Consider the following 15263-nt stretch of genomic DNA (forward strand, 5'->3'; position numbering starts at 1 on the left):
GATGAGTTCTTTCTCATTTTCAGGATGGGAAAGAGGGGGACCTTATGCGGATGCTGTCTCCCCTGTCTAAGGTGCCCCCCTCCTCTGTCCTGTCTTCCATCGTGGTTGAGTCAGCGGCCCGGTTTGAGAACGACCCTGTTGGTCACCTGCTGGACCCCCAGTCTGCCCTCAACCACCTCCTGTCTCATGGTACACCAATCACTCAATCAGTCTGAATAGTCATAGTTACAATATGTCCACTAGTGTAATCTTATCTATTGATATGCACCAGAGGTACTGTAGCTTACTAGCTCACCATGGTTTATATATGCTTATTGCTTACATATCTTAAACATTACTGTTTTTGACATGATTATGACAGCCTTATGTAGGCCTTATGATGGAGTGTTCAAGTAAGTTTTACCCTTATTTTTAGAGATCCTGCATTAAATGTGTATACAGGTATGTGAGGTTTATACTTGAACTATAGCTAACAGGTAACTGACTATTTTCCAGGGGACTGGAAGGCGTTCCAGGTGGATGCTGCGGCTGGTGATGTGATCGGAGGCTGTCAGAGTGCCCTGGCCTCCCTGGTAGAGGCTCTGTGTCTGGGTCATGTACCTGTGGGACATCTCCAGACCACCCTGAAACACAGAGGGCAGTTCAAACAGATCTACCGCCAGTGTAAGTGCCCTCATATCTCTCAATACATGGACTTAGATGATGGTAGTGGATTTGCCAAAGTTCAATGTTCTCAACATGTTAAATAACAGCCAACCATAGATTGCTATGGAATAGTTTTTGCAATCTCCCCATGAATGCATTTTATCCTGCTCTTCCACAGATAAGAAGCATGCTAAATTGGAGAATGTTCCTGCTGATGCTGAGGTGATCCTGGCTCAAAGAGAGAAAGACCTCCAGGCATTCAACCAGCGACAAGAGCACGTGGACATGCTCATCAAGATGATGGGAAAGGTCTCAGAGAACATCACAGGTGAGAAACAGAATGTCTCAGCAATAAAATGTAATAAGATACAATATAATGTAATAAGCTATTGTAATAAGCTACAATAAAATGTAAAAAGCTACAATAAAATGTAATAAGCTACAATAGAATGTAATAAGCTACTGTACAGATGCAAAGTCACAGAGATAGGTGCAGTAAGTCATCTCAAAATAAAAAAAGTAATCAGAGAGAGAATGGTTGGCTAAGGTATTCTCTCAGCTATGATGTAGTACAGTATGATTCAACATGTTTATCTCTTTCCATCAGCTCCAGAGATCTCCACTCTGGAAGGCCAACACAGAGCTGACCTCCAAACAGTCAGCCTGAACATGCTGGTGGTGGTCCAGCCCTGCTGTATGAAGCAGGGGGAGGAGCAGCAGACATCCCCAGGGCTGGTTCTATGGTACAGCGCTGACCAGGGGGTTCTGGAGATGGCCAGGGAGATGCACGAGCTGGGTGGTAGTAACCTGCTGCTTCTCTCCTGGGTGGAAGGGTCTTTAGAGGTAGCCAATAAAGACCTTACTAGACCTATCCCTATCCCAATGACCCTCACACAGGTCTGCCAAGTAATCTGGAAACCCCGGTTGAGAGTCTTCTGTGAGCTAGGCCTTAGGATCGCTAGGGCACGTGCCACCTTTGAGGAGATCGACCAGGCACTGAAAGCATCAGGGGACCAGGGAGAGGGGATTCAGATGAGGAGGGAGCTGGTGCTGATGTCTGGGAGGCTGCAGGGGTACCAGGAACTGGAGCAAGGCTGGGTAGAGGTTAGGCTGGGCCAGATCCAGGAGTATCGTCAGGTCCATCAGGCAGTAGCCTCGGCCAGTGCAGTCCTGAGGATCGCTGAGAGGATGGATCTTAGAGGAGACTTCAGTGAGATCCACAGTCTCACCCAACTGGTAATAAAGAGTCTCTTTATCATAGAGGTTTCATAATGGTGTTGTTAATATGAAATAATGTTGTTAATGTTTATGATTGCAATTTCTGCCAGAAGGTGTACTGTATACTACATTACCTTGTCTGCTTTTCTCTATTCTATAACAGTTCTATACTTTGTAATTAAGTGTGTCATGTAACATACAGGAGGACGACTCGTTCAAGAGGAGGGTCCTGGGGTCGCTCAGTGATGACCTCATCCGTGCCAAGCAGCAGCTGTCCATGGTCACCCCGCAGCACACTGCATGTCTGGAGATGTTCCTAGAGAGCCATACTCTGGTCAGCTGGGTCCAGGACCAACTCAATAGTAAGACCACTGTCCAACACCACGGTCCAACACCACGGTCCAACACCACTGTCCAGCACCACGATCCAACACCACTGTCCATTTCAGCCATTATGGTTGGCCATTCAGCCATTATGGTTGGCCATTCAGCCATTAAGTTCTAAGTCTCTTCTTTTACTGTTTATTTTCATTCAACAGATATGAGTGACGTGAAAGTGTTTGTGGACCTGGCCTCCATCTCGGCTGGAGAGAATGACACGGAGATCGACCGAGTGGCCTGTTTCCACGATGCGGTGATGGGCTACAGTCCCTTGCTCTACTCTCTCTCCCCCAGCGCTGGGTTTGAGGAGTTCATGACCTCTGCCAAACAGGTGTGGGACACCCTACAAAGAGACGAGAGACTCCCTGCCAAATTGGTGATTATTTCTCTCCATTCTTTGAATTCAATATTAAAGGTATTTTGTCCTGTTTTTGGGGAGACCTAAGGTGACTGTTCTGTAATCATTGGGTGTGTATAGTAACCTGATGATGTTCACACTGAAATACTGGTATGTGTATTCTAGATGGACTCTAGTCGTTTGCTGGTCTGGCTGAAGGGACTGAGGGAGACCCATGGGTCTGTGGAGCAGTCCTCTCTCTCCCTGGCCTCGGCCATTAATGCACAGGGAGTATACCACGTGGGCTGGTCTGAGACACACACAGACAGGGTGAGTGGAACATCTCAAATGAACACAGATCTGACATCAATCAACAAGGAACCATGAAATACACTTCTTCTTCTTCTTCTTCCTGTTTGTAGAGATGTCTGCAGAGCCTCCTGGTGGTCAGCGTGAGGAAGGACCACGAGGTGAAGAGCTATAGCCTGGAGGAGCTACTGGAGCTGCAGAATAAGCTGATGCTCATGTCATCCAAAGGAGAGCATGGCAAGGAGCAAGTCAACAGGTTCACCCAGGTCAGTTGATTTCAATGATGCCTTTACCATTCAGCCCTACTGTATCACAACAAGAACATAACAATAGCAACATGACTGATTTGTTTGAAAAGTTTATGCAATTTTGTGTTGACATTAAATATTTCAACTCCCTGTCTCTCTAGGTGTTTGAGGGAGTTCAGAGACTGGGCTGCATCCTCCTCCAAATGCAGTCTTCTGGCAACATGCTTTTCCGGGAGTGGCGAGCCCAGGTACAGTGTAGCCAGGAGAAGCAGCCATGCATTTGGGTCACCTTCTCTTCCCTGCGGGGTAAAGAGATGGTGTACAGTGGGGAGGTGACAGAACAGCTCCAGACCCTGTGTCGCTCCATGGAGACCTGCCATAAGGAATGGTGTGCTTTCATCAGCGAGAAACGTTCCCAATTCCACACGCTGAACCACTACACATCTGAGCAGGTGATGTACCTGTGCAGGTGGATCTACAGCGTGTGTGTGAGGCGGGCCTGTGTTCCTCAACAGGTGTGGCACCTGCTGTCTCCCATCAAGGCTGGGTGCACGCTGAATGATGTCAGAGAGGCCTTCGCCACGGTAACAGAGGTGTTGTCAGGGACACAGTCTGGCAATCCAGCAGTGTGGGAAGACGATGATGAAGATGATGCTAGACAGTCTATGGACTTTAGATCAATTGGACACAACGTTGACAAAAGATGGGGGTACAATGACGAAAATATCGATAGCAATGTTGAAGAAGTCAGGGATATGATTGAGTTCTCAGATACTGAGGAAGATGAGGAGATAGAAGAACGCTCATCTATAGCCCAGAGTGATGCAATGGAGGAGGAGGCTGAGGAAGGTCTGGAAGTCCTGTGGAGGCGATTTAAAGAGGACATGCCAAGGTACCTCATACAGCATGTAGACATCACTACTCTGGCTCGCTTCCTCTCCTGCCTCTCAGAAATGAACCAACAGCATATCAAGAGGAAGCTGCCTCCTGCACTCCAAGAAGGGAAGCCCAACCTCGTCCTCTGCCCAGCAACAGAGGTCCTGAGCACCACTTTGTCCTTCTACATGGAGAGCCCAGAGCAGCCTCTGCCGTCCACTGATGAAGTTCTGGTCTGCAGAGAGGACACCACAGAGGAACAGGTGGAGATCTTCCTCAGTCGAGCCCTGGGCCGGGGCGATGGTGCCGTAGGGAGCCAGCAGAGGATCTACACCCTGGTCAACCCAGGCCTGCTGGGGTACGAAGTCAGTGTGGCCGTTGGGGAGCTATTCGAGGACCTGGAGAGAAGTGCGGGCCCCCATTACCGCCTGGTGATGGCCAGCCCAGTGATGCACCAGCACAGATACGTGCCCTCTTTCTTCAGCAACCACAAAGTACAGGCAGGAGTGGGCATCACTGCAGAGAATGCCAGAAGATATCTCCGTCACCACTTTACTGTTCCGTTCCAACACAACTCTATCTCACACATCTATCCAGACAAACTGTCCGTCTGGGTTGTCTCGTCCGCTCGCCCTGCAGTTGGTAAGGAAAAATACACATTTTATTCAATATTGTATTATCAGTTACTAGAATGTACTTGTGTTATAAAAAGTATTTACCTTATACTATATGATGTTCTTTTATTTTTTGCAATAGGGAAATCTCTTTATGTGGACCGACTGTTTGAGAAGTTCCCGCAGACTTCTACCAAGGCCCAGCATGTTAGGATCAGACTGATAGAGCCACGGGTTGATCTAGACTCATTGATACAGACCCTGTCAGAGAGGCTGGCACCGTTGAGAGAGCAGGACCCTGTTCTGCTTCACATCGACACTGCTGCGGTAGGTCTACAGCTGTCTCTTTTCTGTGTAATGATCGTGTATAAGGATCAAACTGTCACTATTTGTGCACATAAGATCATGGTAATACTTTGCAGAGAATCAATTAAGCCGATTCTGTTGAATTTCAGGTTAATGCCGGTCTAGAAGAGTTCCTGTTCCACTTACTGGTTCTGGGATGTTTGTGTGACAACAAGGGAATGCTTTGGAGAAGAAATGTAGTTCATCTGATAGCGGTTGAGGTTCTGAGACCATACGCAACCCTTCAGAATCAACCACACACTAAGGAGGTAGGACTCACGACTACTTCTATTAATACTACCCAGACCTCTTTTGGAATATCCTTCTTCATATATCTAATGTGGTCTTATTTTTTCCATAGATGAGAGTTGGACTTCTTGACATTCTACCTACCATCCAATGCAGACCACCGAAGGAGGTGAAGAAGTTGTTGTTGGCGAATCAGAGCACTCGGACCAGGAGAACCTTGGACCCATTGATGGACGAGCAGGAGTTTGCCAGTGGAGGTATTCAGAGGCCTTATCAGTTCCTGAAACGATTCAACAGAAATGAGAACCTGGATCCATTTTACCACCGGGAAGGTTCCAGAGAGGGGGATCCTATTGACTGTCTACATCACCTTCTGGCAAACTGTGGATTGAAAGATCCGTCATGGGCTGAGCTCAAAAACTTCACCTGGTTCCTGAATTTGCAGTTGAAAGACTGTGAGAAGTCAGTTTTCTGTGACCCAGACTTCCTTGCTGAACACCTGCGGGGTTTCAAGGGCTTCATAGTGAAGTTCATGATCCGGATGGCACGGGATTTTGCTTCACCGTCTATGGACACTTCTGACCAGAGTCCCGCTCTGCTCCTTGATGACAACCAAGAAGATGACCTTCTGGCCCGTTTGACCATTCGTAAGCGTTGGGAATGCGAGTCTCATCCATACATTTTCTTCAATGCGGACCGCTTCTCGATGTCATTCCTGGGCTTTCATGTGATGAGAAGTCCTGGCGGAAACACTCTCAATGCAGTTGATCCTCAGAGTCATACAGTGTTGATGGGAGACGTGATGACTCATGAACTTCTACAGGGCCTTCAGCGACAAGGGATCTCACTCACTGAAGACTTTGACGGTTTGCCCAGAGCAGACAAGATCAAGAGGATTTCATGTGTTGTTGGTGCCAAGAAAGGGATGATGAAGGGGACATTTGATCCAGACCCGACCTATGAGCTCACCGCTGATAACGTGATGAAGATGCTAGCCATTCACATGAGGTTCCGTTGTGGAATCCCCGTCATCATCATGGGAGAGACCGGCTGTGGGAAGACCCGATTGGTCCGTTTCCTCTGTGATCTCCAGAGGGAAGACAGGGAGGTAGAAAACATGAAGCTGGTCAAAGTGCATGGAGGAACCACAGCTGAGATGATCTACAGAAAGGTGAGGGAGGCAGAGAGACAGGCAGATATAAACCTGAGAACACACAAACTGGACACTGTTTTGTTTTTCGATGAAGCCAACACCACGGAATCCATCTTTGCTATAAAAGAAGTTCTGTGTGACAGAACTGTGCAAGGACGTCCCCTGAAGGTGAACACTGGCCTGAAGATAATCGCTGCCTGCAACCCTTATCGGAGGCACTCTCCTGAAATGGTGGAACGCTTGGAACGTGCTGGGTTGGGATACAGAGTGAAGGCAGGAGAAACAGAAGACCGTCTTGGCAAAGTCCCTTTGAGGCAGCTAGTTTACCGGGTCCATCCACTGCCTCCTAGCATGGCTCCTTTGGTCTGGGACTTTGGCCAGTTGAGCAATTCCACTGAGCTCTCCTACATCAGACAGATTGTCCAGAAGCAAGCCAAGGATCATGATTTGCCTGTTGCTTGTGGTAATGTAATATCAGGTGTGCTGGCAGCCTCTCAAAGTTACATGCGCAATCGAAAGAATGAGTGCAGTTTTGTGAGTCTGAGAGATGTGGAGAGGTCCATGAATGTGCTAATATGGTTTTACCACCATAGCGATGACCTGTTCCCTGATTCCAACGAACTCACCAGCGTTCAGAGGACTTTGAAGTGCCTGGCACTTGCAGTGGGAGTGTGCTACTACCCATCTCTGGTTTCAAAGTACCAGTACTTATCAGCTATCAGTCGACACTTCCCAGAACCGCTGAACACCCCAGAATCACTGCAGCAGGTGATTTCGTCATGTCAAGACTTCTTCCTCGCGAACATAGAGACGAGGGAGACAGTGGCCAAGAACATAGCGCTTAAAGAGAACGTGTTCCTCATGGTGGTCTGCATTGAGCTCAGGATCCCACTCTTTCTGGTTGGCAAACCAGGGAGCTCCAAGTCTCTGGCCAAGACTGTGGTTGCTGACGCCATGCAGGGCCAAGCATCCCACTGTAGGCTCTTCCAGAAGCTCAAGCAGGTGCACATGGTCTCCTTCCAGTGCAGTCCTCACTCCAGCCCTGAGGGCATCATCGGAACCTTCAGGAACTGTGCCCGATTCCAGAAAGACAAAAACATGGATGAGTATGTGTCGGTGGTGGTGCTGGATGAGATCGGGTTAGCAGAAGACTCCCCACAGATGCCCTTGAAGACCCTTCATCCCCTCTTGGAGGATGGCTGCATTGACAATGACAGGCCAGACCCGCACATGAAGGTTGGGTTTGTTGGGATATCAAACTGGGCTCTGGACCCGGCAAAGATGAACAGGGGGATCTTTGTGTCTCGGTGGGATCCGAGTGAGAATGAGCTGGTGGAAACAGCCAAAGGGATCTGCTCATCCTCCAACCCAATTCTTCTGAAAATCAAACACCTCTTTCCGCTGTTAGCGAAGGCCTTTTTGAAGATTTGTAAAGAGACAGCGAAGAACCAGTTCTTTGGTCTCAGAGACTATTACAGTCTGGTGAAAATGATTTTTGCCATAGTCAAATTTTCAGAAAAAGAACCAAACGACAGACAGTTGGTGGAAGCCATCTTGCGTAACTTCAGTGGACAACCTGAAGACTTTGATCCTGTCATTTTCTTCCAAGATGTCTCCCAGAACCTCAGAGAAGTTCCCAGACCAAGCACTCTGCAAATGGTTGAACAAAGTCTTGCCCGAGACAACAACCAAGAAAGCCGTTACCTCCTTCTTCTCACCACCAACAACGCAGCCCTCCATATCCTTCAGCAGCAAGTCTTTGCCAAGGCAAACTATGCATCCCCTGAGATTGTGTTTGGCTCAGGCTTTCCCAAGGATCAGGAATATGCCCAGATATGCCGTAACGTGAACCGGGTGAAGACCTGCATGGAAACAGGCCGTACTGTCATCCTTCTGAACCTACAGAATCTCTATGAGAGCCTGTACGATGCCTTGAACCAGTACTACGTCTATCTGAGTGGGCAGCAGTATGTGGATCTGGGACTGGGATCCCACAGGGTAAAGTGTCGTGTCCACAGAGACTTCAGGCTGGTGGTGGTAGAGGACCAGATGAAGGTCTACACACAGTTCCCAGTGCCACTCATCAACAGGCTGGAAAAACACAGGGTGGACAGAAGCACAGACCTGACTCCCTGGCAGCACAGGGTTATGGCCAAACTCAAAGAGTGGGTGCAGGATTTCTCTGGCACTGCGGCGTCAGAAGATTTCCAACTGTCTGATGTTTTTGTTGGTTTCCATGGGGATGCCTGTGCCAGTGCTGTCTTGCAGGCCCTGGAGAGTAGGGAACAGCAGAGGGATCAGGCTGTGGATCAGCAACACAAGGATGAAGGCGATGAGCCTCTGGAGGACGTGGACGCAAATGAGACAGGTGAGCACAGACAGAAAGAAGGGGCTGATCCTTGTGTTATGGATGTGGATGCTGATGACGAAGAGAAGAAGAACATTTCAATGGATAAGACTGAGGATGATGTTCTCATGGAGGTGGTAGATGATCAAGATAGAGAACCGGCATGTACACCTACCAATAGCGAAGTAGATGATGATTACATGGCAATGGATGCAGACAAAGATGATGTGGAGACAGGAAACAGTCAGTCTAAAGGGACAGATGAGGAAGAGAAGGTATTTGAATCAGCCAAGGGTTTCCTGTTGAATTGTGCCACACCTGACTCAGTGCTAAGACTGAAGTATACAGACCTTGGAAATCAGGAGAAAGAGAGACTTCAGCAGATGTACTTTCATCAACAGCATAATCACTCACTAAGGGACTTCATGAAGAGCCACTTGAACAAGTCAGAAAACTCCAGCAAGTTTATTGAAGTAAGTAGAGTAACATATAATTAGTTGTGAACTTGTGAACCCAAATAATACTAGTACAGTTTATAGTACCAGTTTACTTCACCAAAACTGTCTATTCATCCATTTTGTAAGGTCACCACATTCTCCAGTTTGCTTACCAAATATGATGTGCGAGGGTTGGCTTGCGCTCTGGGCCTGCACACCCAAACCTTCCTCCTGCTGTCCCTTCACCAATTTGACACAGAGGTCTCCTTCTGCAGCAAGATACGGTACAACACCACTATATCTTAACACCACAAGTTATACACAAGTTTTTCTCTCTACCTGTTTTCATCACTCTCACATTCTCTCTCCTTGACTGCTTTAGCGGCTTCCTACGAGATTCTGGTCCGTCCCTCCATATTCTGGTCGTTCAGATGGACATTGAGGACTCTCACTGTAGTGACGAGCTGATAGCATCAGCAAAGTACGTTTTTTTTTTCATCTGATCGTGTTTGAGATGTTCTCAATAAGTAAAATATTGGTCACAGTGTTAAAGGATCACTATGTTAAACACTGGCCCCTTGTTGAAATTAGGAGAATTGCAACAACACAGCTTGCATTCAACACAACCTTGGACACTTGCCCTTTGCTGGCCCAGGTCAATTTGACAACAAGAGACGGTCCAATAAGAAGGCTGCACCATTAGAATGCAATTTTGTGTGGGCCCCAAAAAATGTGGAGCAATTATTTTTCACACTATCATTCCGCTATTAATGTAGATATATTTATCTGAAATTACAATGCACAAATATTTCATATACTGTAGCTCCTTTAACGAAATTGGCAAATTATAATATTGGTTTAAAACTTAATCTATGTTGTTAAAAATAGTGGGTCAATCCAGTGCTGAAGAGATAGTACACTGCTCAAAAAAATAAAGGGAACTCTTAAACAACACAATGTAACTCCAAGTCAATCACACTTCTGTGAAATCAAACTGTCCACTTAGGAAGCAACACTGATTGACAATAAATGTCACATGCTGTTGTGCAAATGGAATAGACAACAGGTGGAAATTATAGGCAATTAGCAAGACACCCCCAATAAAGGACTGGTTTTGCAGCAGACCACTTCTCAGTTCCTATGCTTCCTGGCTGATGTTTTGGTCACTTTTGAATGCTGGCAGTGCTTTCACTCTAGTGGTAGCATGAGACGGAGTCTACAACCCACACAAGTGGCTCAGGTAGTGCAGCTCATCCAGGATGGCACATCAATGCGAGCTGTGGCAAGAAGGTTTGCTGTGTCTGTCAGCGTAGTGTCCAGAGCATGGAGGCGCTACCAGGAGACAGGCCAGTACATCAGGAGATGTGGAGGAGGCCGTAGGAGGGCAACAACCCAGCAGCAGGACCGCTACCTCCACCTTTGTGCAAGGAGGAGCAGGAGGAGCACTGCCAGAGCCCTGCAAAATGACCTCCAGCAGGCCACAAATGTGCATGTGTCTGCTCCATGAGGGTGGTATGAGGGCCCGACGTCCACAGGTGGGGGTTGTGCTTACAGCCCAACACCGTGCAGGACGTTTGGCATTTGCCAGAGAACGCCAATATTGGCAAATTCGCCACTGGCGCCCTGTGCTCTTCACAGATGAAAGCAGGTTCACACTGAGCACGTGACAGACGTGACAGAGTCTGGAGACGCCGTGGAGAACGTTCTGCTGCCTGCAACATTCTCCAGCATGACCGGTTTGGCGGTGGGTCAGTCATGGTGTGGGGTGGCATTTCTTTGGGGGGCCGCACAGCCCTCCACTTGCTCGCCAGAGGTAGCCTGACTGCCATTAGGTACCGAGATGAGATCCTCAGACTCCTTGTGAGACCATATGCTGGTGCGGTTGGCCCTGGGTTCCTCCTAAGGCAAGACAATGCTAGACCTCATGTGGCTGGAGTGTGTCAGCAGTTCCTGCAAGAGGAAGGCATTGATGCTATGGACTGGCCCGTCCGTTCCCCAGACCTGAATCCAGTTGAGCACATCTGGGACATCATGTCTCGCTCCATCCACCAACGCCACGTTGCACCACAGACTGTCCAGGAGTTGGCGGATGCTTTAGTCCAGGTTTGGGAGGAGATCCCTCAGGAGACCATCTGCCACCTCATCAGGAGCATGCCTAGGCGTTGTAGGGAGGTCATACAGGCACGTGGAGCCACACACACTACTGAGCCTAATTTTGACTTGTTTTAAGGACATTACATCAAAGTTGGATCAGCCTGTAGTGTGGTTTTCCACTTTAATTTTGAGGGTGACGCCAAATCCAGACCTCCATGGGTTGATCAATTTGATTTCCATTGATAATTTTTGTGTGATTTTGTTGTCAGCACATTCAACTATGTAAAGAAAAAAGTATTTAATAAGATTATTTAATTCATTCAGATCTAGGATGTGTTATTTTAGTGTTCCCTTTAATTTTTTTGAGCAGTGTACAGTGGGGAAAAAAAGTATTTAGTCAGCCACCAATTGTGCAAGTTCTCCCACTTAAAAATATGAGAGAGGCCTGTAATTTTCACCATAGGTACACGTCAACTATGACAGACAAATTGAGGAAAAAAAATCCAGAAAATCACATTGTAGGATTTTTAATGAATTTATTTGCAAATTATGGTGGAAAATAAGTATTTGGTCACCTACAATCAAGCAAGATTTCTGGCTCTCACAGACCTGTAACTTCTTCTTTAAGAGGCTCCTCTGTCCTCCACTCGTTACCTGTATTAATGGCACCTGTTTGAACTTGTTATCAGTATAAAAGACACCTGTCCACAACCTCAAACAGTCACACTCCAAACTCCACTATGGCCAAGACCAAAGAGCTGTCAAAGGACACCAGAAACAAAATTGTAGACCTGCACCAGGCTGGGAAGACTGAATCTGCAATAGGTAAGCAGCTTGGTTTGAAGAAATCAACTGTGGGAGCAATTATTAGGAAATGGAAGACATACAAGACCACTGATAATCTCCCTCGATCTGGGGCTCCACGCAAGATCTCACCCCGTGGGGTCAAAATTATCACAAGAACGGTGAGCAAAAATCCCAGAACACGGGGGGACCTAGTGAATGACCTGCAGAGAGCTGGGACCAAAGTAACAAAGCCTACCATCAGTAACACACTACGCCGCCAGGGACTGGACTCAAATCCTGCAGTGCCAGACGTGTCCCCCTGCTTAAGCCAGTACATGTCCAGGCCCGTCTGAAGTTTGCTAGAGTGCATTTGGATGATCCAGAAGAGGATTGGGAGAATGTCATATGGTCAGATGAAACCAAAATAGAACTTTTTGGTAAAAACTCAACTCGTCGTGTTTGGAGGACAAAGAATGCTGAGTTGCATCCAAAGAACACCATACCTACTGTGAAGCATGGGGGTGGAAACATCATGCTTTGGGGCTGTTTTTCTGCAAAGGGACCAGGACGACTGATCCGTGTAAAGGAAAGAATGAATGGGGCCATGTATCATGAGACTTTTGAGTGAAAACCTCCTTCCATCAGCAAGGGCATTGAAGATGAAACGTGGCTGGGTCTTTCAGCATGACAATGATCCCAAACACACCGCCCGGGCAACGAAGGAGTGGCTTCGTAAGAAGCATTTCAAGGTCCCGGAGTGGCCTAGCCAGTCTCCAGATCTCAACCACATAGAAAATCTTTGGAGGGAGTTGAAAGTCTGTGTTGCCCAGCGACAGCCCCAAAACATCACTGCCCTAGAGGATATATGCATGGAGGAATGGGCCAAAATACCAGCATCAGTGTGTGAAAACCTTGTGAAGACTTACAGAAAACGTTTGACCTGTGTCATTGCCAACAAAGGGTATATAACAAAGTATTGAGAAACTTTTGTTATTGACCAAATACTTTTTTTCCACCATAATTTGCAAATCAATTCATAAAAAATCCTACAATGTGATTTTTTGGATTTCTTTTTCTAATTTTGTCTGTCATAGTTGACGTGTACCTATGATGAAAATTACAGGCCTCTCTCATCTTTTTAAGTGGGAGAACTTGCACAATTGATGGCTGACTAAATACTTTTTTCCCCCACTGTATATTGTCTGACAAAAGCTTATGTTGCAATCCCTCAGTGAAACTAACGTTATCGCACTGTGTGTCCAGGTACTGCACAATGAACTACCTGATAACACTGGAGTCAGATCAGTCCTGTTGTTATGTGGTCTTCATCACCAAGCTGTCCCGCATTCAGAGTGGAGGATCTCAACACATTGGCTTCCAAGGAGGTGAGTCACAGTTTCCAGTCTGGCAAGGCTAATGTACAGTGATGTGGTGTTGACTATTGCATATATCCATTAATTAATTAATTCATATTTGTTTGTTTATGGTTCGTTTTGTTTCCAGGTGTCTGGCTTTCAGTGCACATTGATGATCTCAGGGACACAGAAGACATGAGCTTGAACTTGTCGGTTTTCTGTGGAATGCCAATCAGCAAGCTTGTCCCACCTGCACAGTCACGTATAGAGACCTGTGAGTCTGTTGATGCCCAAGCAGAGACAGAGACGGCACACCTGCATAGTCTATCCCTGGTGAGGTCCTGCATTCAGAAAGCAGTGGGTTTGTTGAGAGACCCCAATGACATGACCTCCAGGAGCATGCAGCGCATGAACATACTGCTGGGGCTTCTTGGAGAGAACCACGGAGAGATGGGAGGTAAATAGACAGTCCTTGAGATTATTTTACTGCTCTTGAACTTCGTTGCTCATTATTGCTGTTTTTGATGTGATTCTCACATACAGCCGTCATGTTACTAAAGTATACAAACACACAGTGGAAAACTGTCTCAGTGTACTGCATATACTGTACTAAAGTGAAGTGAAAGCATTAGGGACAGATCGAAATTTACTGGAGAGGGAGGGGCTGGTCCAACTCAAGGTGTCATTAACAACAAAAACGCACCCACCCTCCCCAAAGTAAAAATATTTTCACATGACCCTCCCCTTTTTACTGTAAAATAAATTGAACACCCTCCCCCCTCATAGAATTAACTCAAAATAATGTTTACAACCACAAATAACAATACCTGTAGCGACGCTGTGTTTATAAACGTGCATATAGACTTTGCCACTTCAGCATGCATTTGTGGCACAGTCGATGCCACGCAGGGCTACGGGCCAGAAGGTTGAGGGTTCGCCAACCACCACAGACGAGCTAACTCTCCCTGCCTGTTTCATTACACTACGATCAGAGCCGGCTGCAGACAATGATCAGCTAGGGGGAAATCAGATTTCCAATATTTTTATGCCATATTTATAATTATATAAAATATATGCAACAAATTTTCCACCAACAGTTTTCTGTGCCAAAGCATCACATAACCAATAAACAAAGAATACCAACTTCGGGCACTTCAATATCATGGTTTGCGTTTTCAACACCACAATAAATAGACTATGTAAATCTCGACAAACAGAAAATACATAGGCTTACCCGGTTTCGAAGGCTTGGCAATCTCCGAATCTCATTAAACTTTTTGGTGTTTTGTAACAAGATGTCTCTTTCCATTCATCAATTGGCCGCTGTACAGTTTGGATTGATTGATTGATTTTATTTGTCAGTTAAAAGAAGACATACAGTACCAGTCAAAAGTTTGGACACACCTACTCATTCCAGGGTATTTCTTTATTTTTACTATTTTCTACACTGTAGAATAATAGTGAAGACATCAAAACTATGAAATAACACATATGGAATCATGTAGAAACCAAAAAAGTGTTAAACGAATCAAAATATATGTTATATTTGAGATTCTTCAAATAGCCACCCTTTGCCTTGATGACAGCTTTACACACTCTTGGCATTCTTTCAACCAGCTTCACCTGGAATGCTTTTCCAACAGTCTTGAAGGAGTTCCCACATATGCTGAGCACTTGTTGGTTGCTTTTCCTTCACTCTGCGGTCCGACTCATCCCAAACCATCTCAATTGGGTTGAGGTCGGGAGATTGTGGAGGCCAGGTCATCTGATGCAGCACTCCATCATTCTCCTGGAGGTGTGTTGGGTCATTGTCATGTTGAAAAACAAATGATAGTCCCACTAAGCCCAAACCAGATGGGATGGCGTAAC

General features: G+C 46.5%; 1 protein-coding gene across 1 annotated transcript in view; it reads left to right on the forward strand.

Annotated features, from left to right (window-relative positions):
* Positions 1-15263, forward strand: part of rnf213b (ring finger protein 213b) — a 109144-nt gene that overhangs the window by 16814 nt on the left and 77067 nt on the right. Inside the window, 16 exon segments of the mRNA XM_041878961.2 lie at positions 24-189; positions 496-663; positions 824-973; positions 1253-1881; positions 2066-2225; positions 2403-2620; positions 2768-2911; positions 3004-3156; positions 3300-4656; positions 4771-4955; positions 5084-5242; positions 5335-9195; positions 9307-9443; positions 9542-9640; positions 13303-13424; positions 13543-13851. Coding sequence (XP_041734895.2) covers positions 24-189; positions 496-663; positions 824-973; positions 1253-1881; positions 2066-2225; positions 2403-2620; positions 2768-2911; positions 3004-3156; positions 3300-4656; positions 4771-4955; positions 5084-5242; positions 5335-9195; positions 9307-9443; positions 9542-9640; positions 13303-13424; positions 13543-13851 — 8017 coding nt within the window.

Source organism: Coregonus clupeaformis, unplaced genomic scaffold (assembly GCF_020615455.1).
Source record: "Coregonus clupeaformis isolate EN_2021a unplaced genomic scaffold, ASM2061545v1 scaf0080, whole genome shotgun sequence".
Classification (NCBI taxonomy): Eukaryota; Metazoa; Chordata; class Actinopteri; order Salmoniformes; family Salmonidae; genus Coregonus; species Coregonus clupeaformis.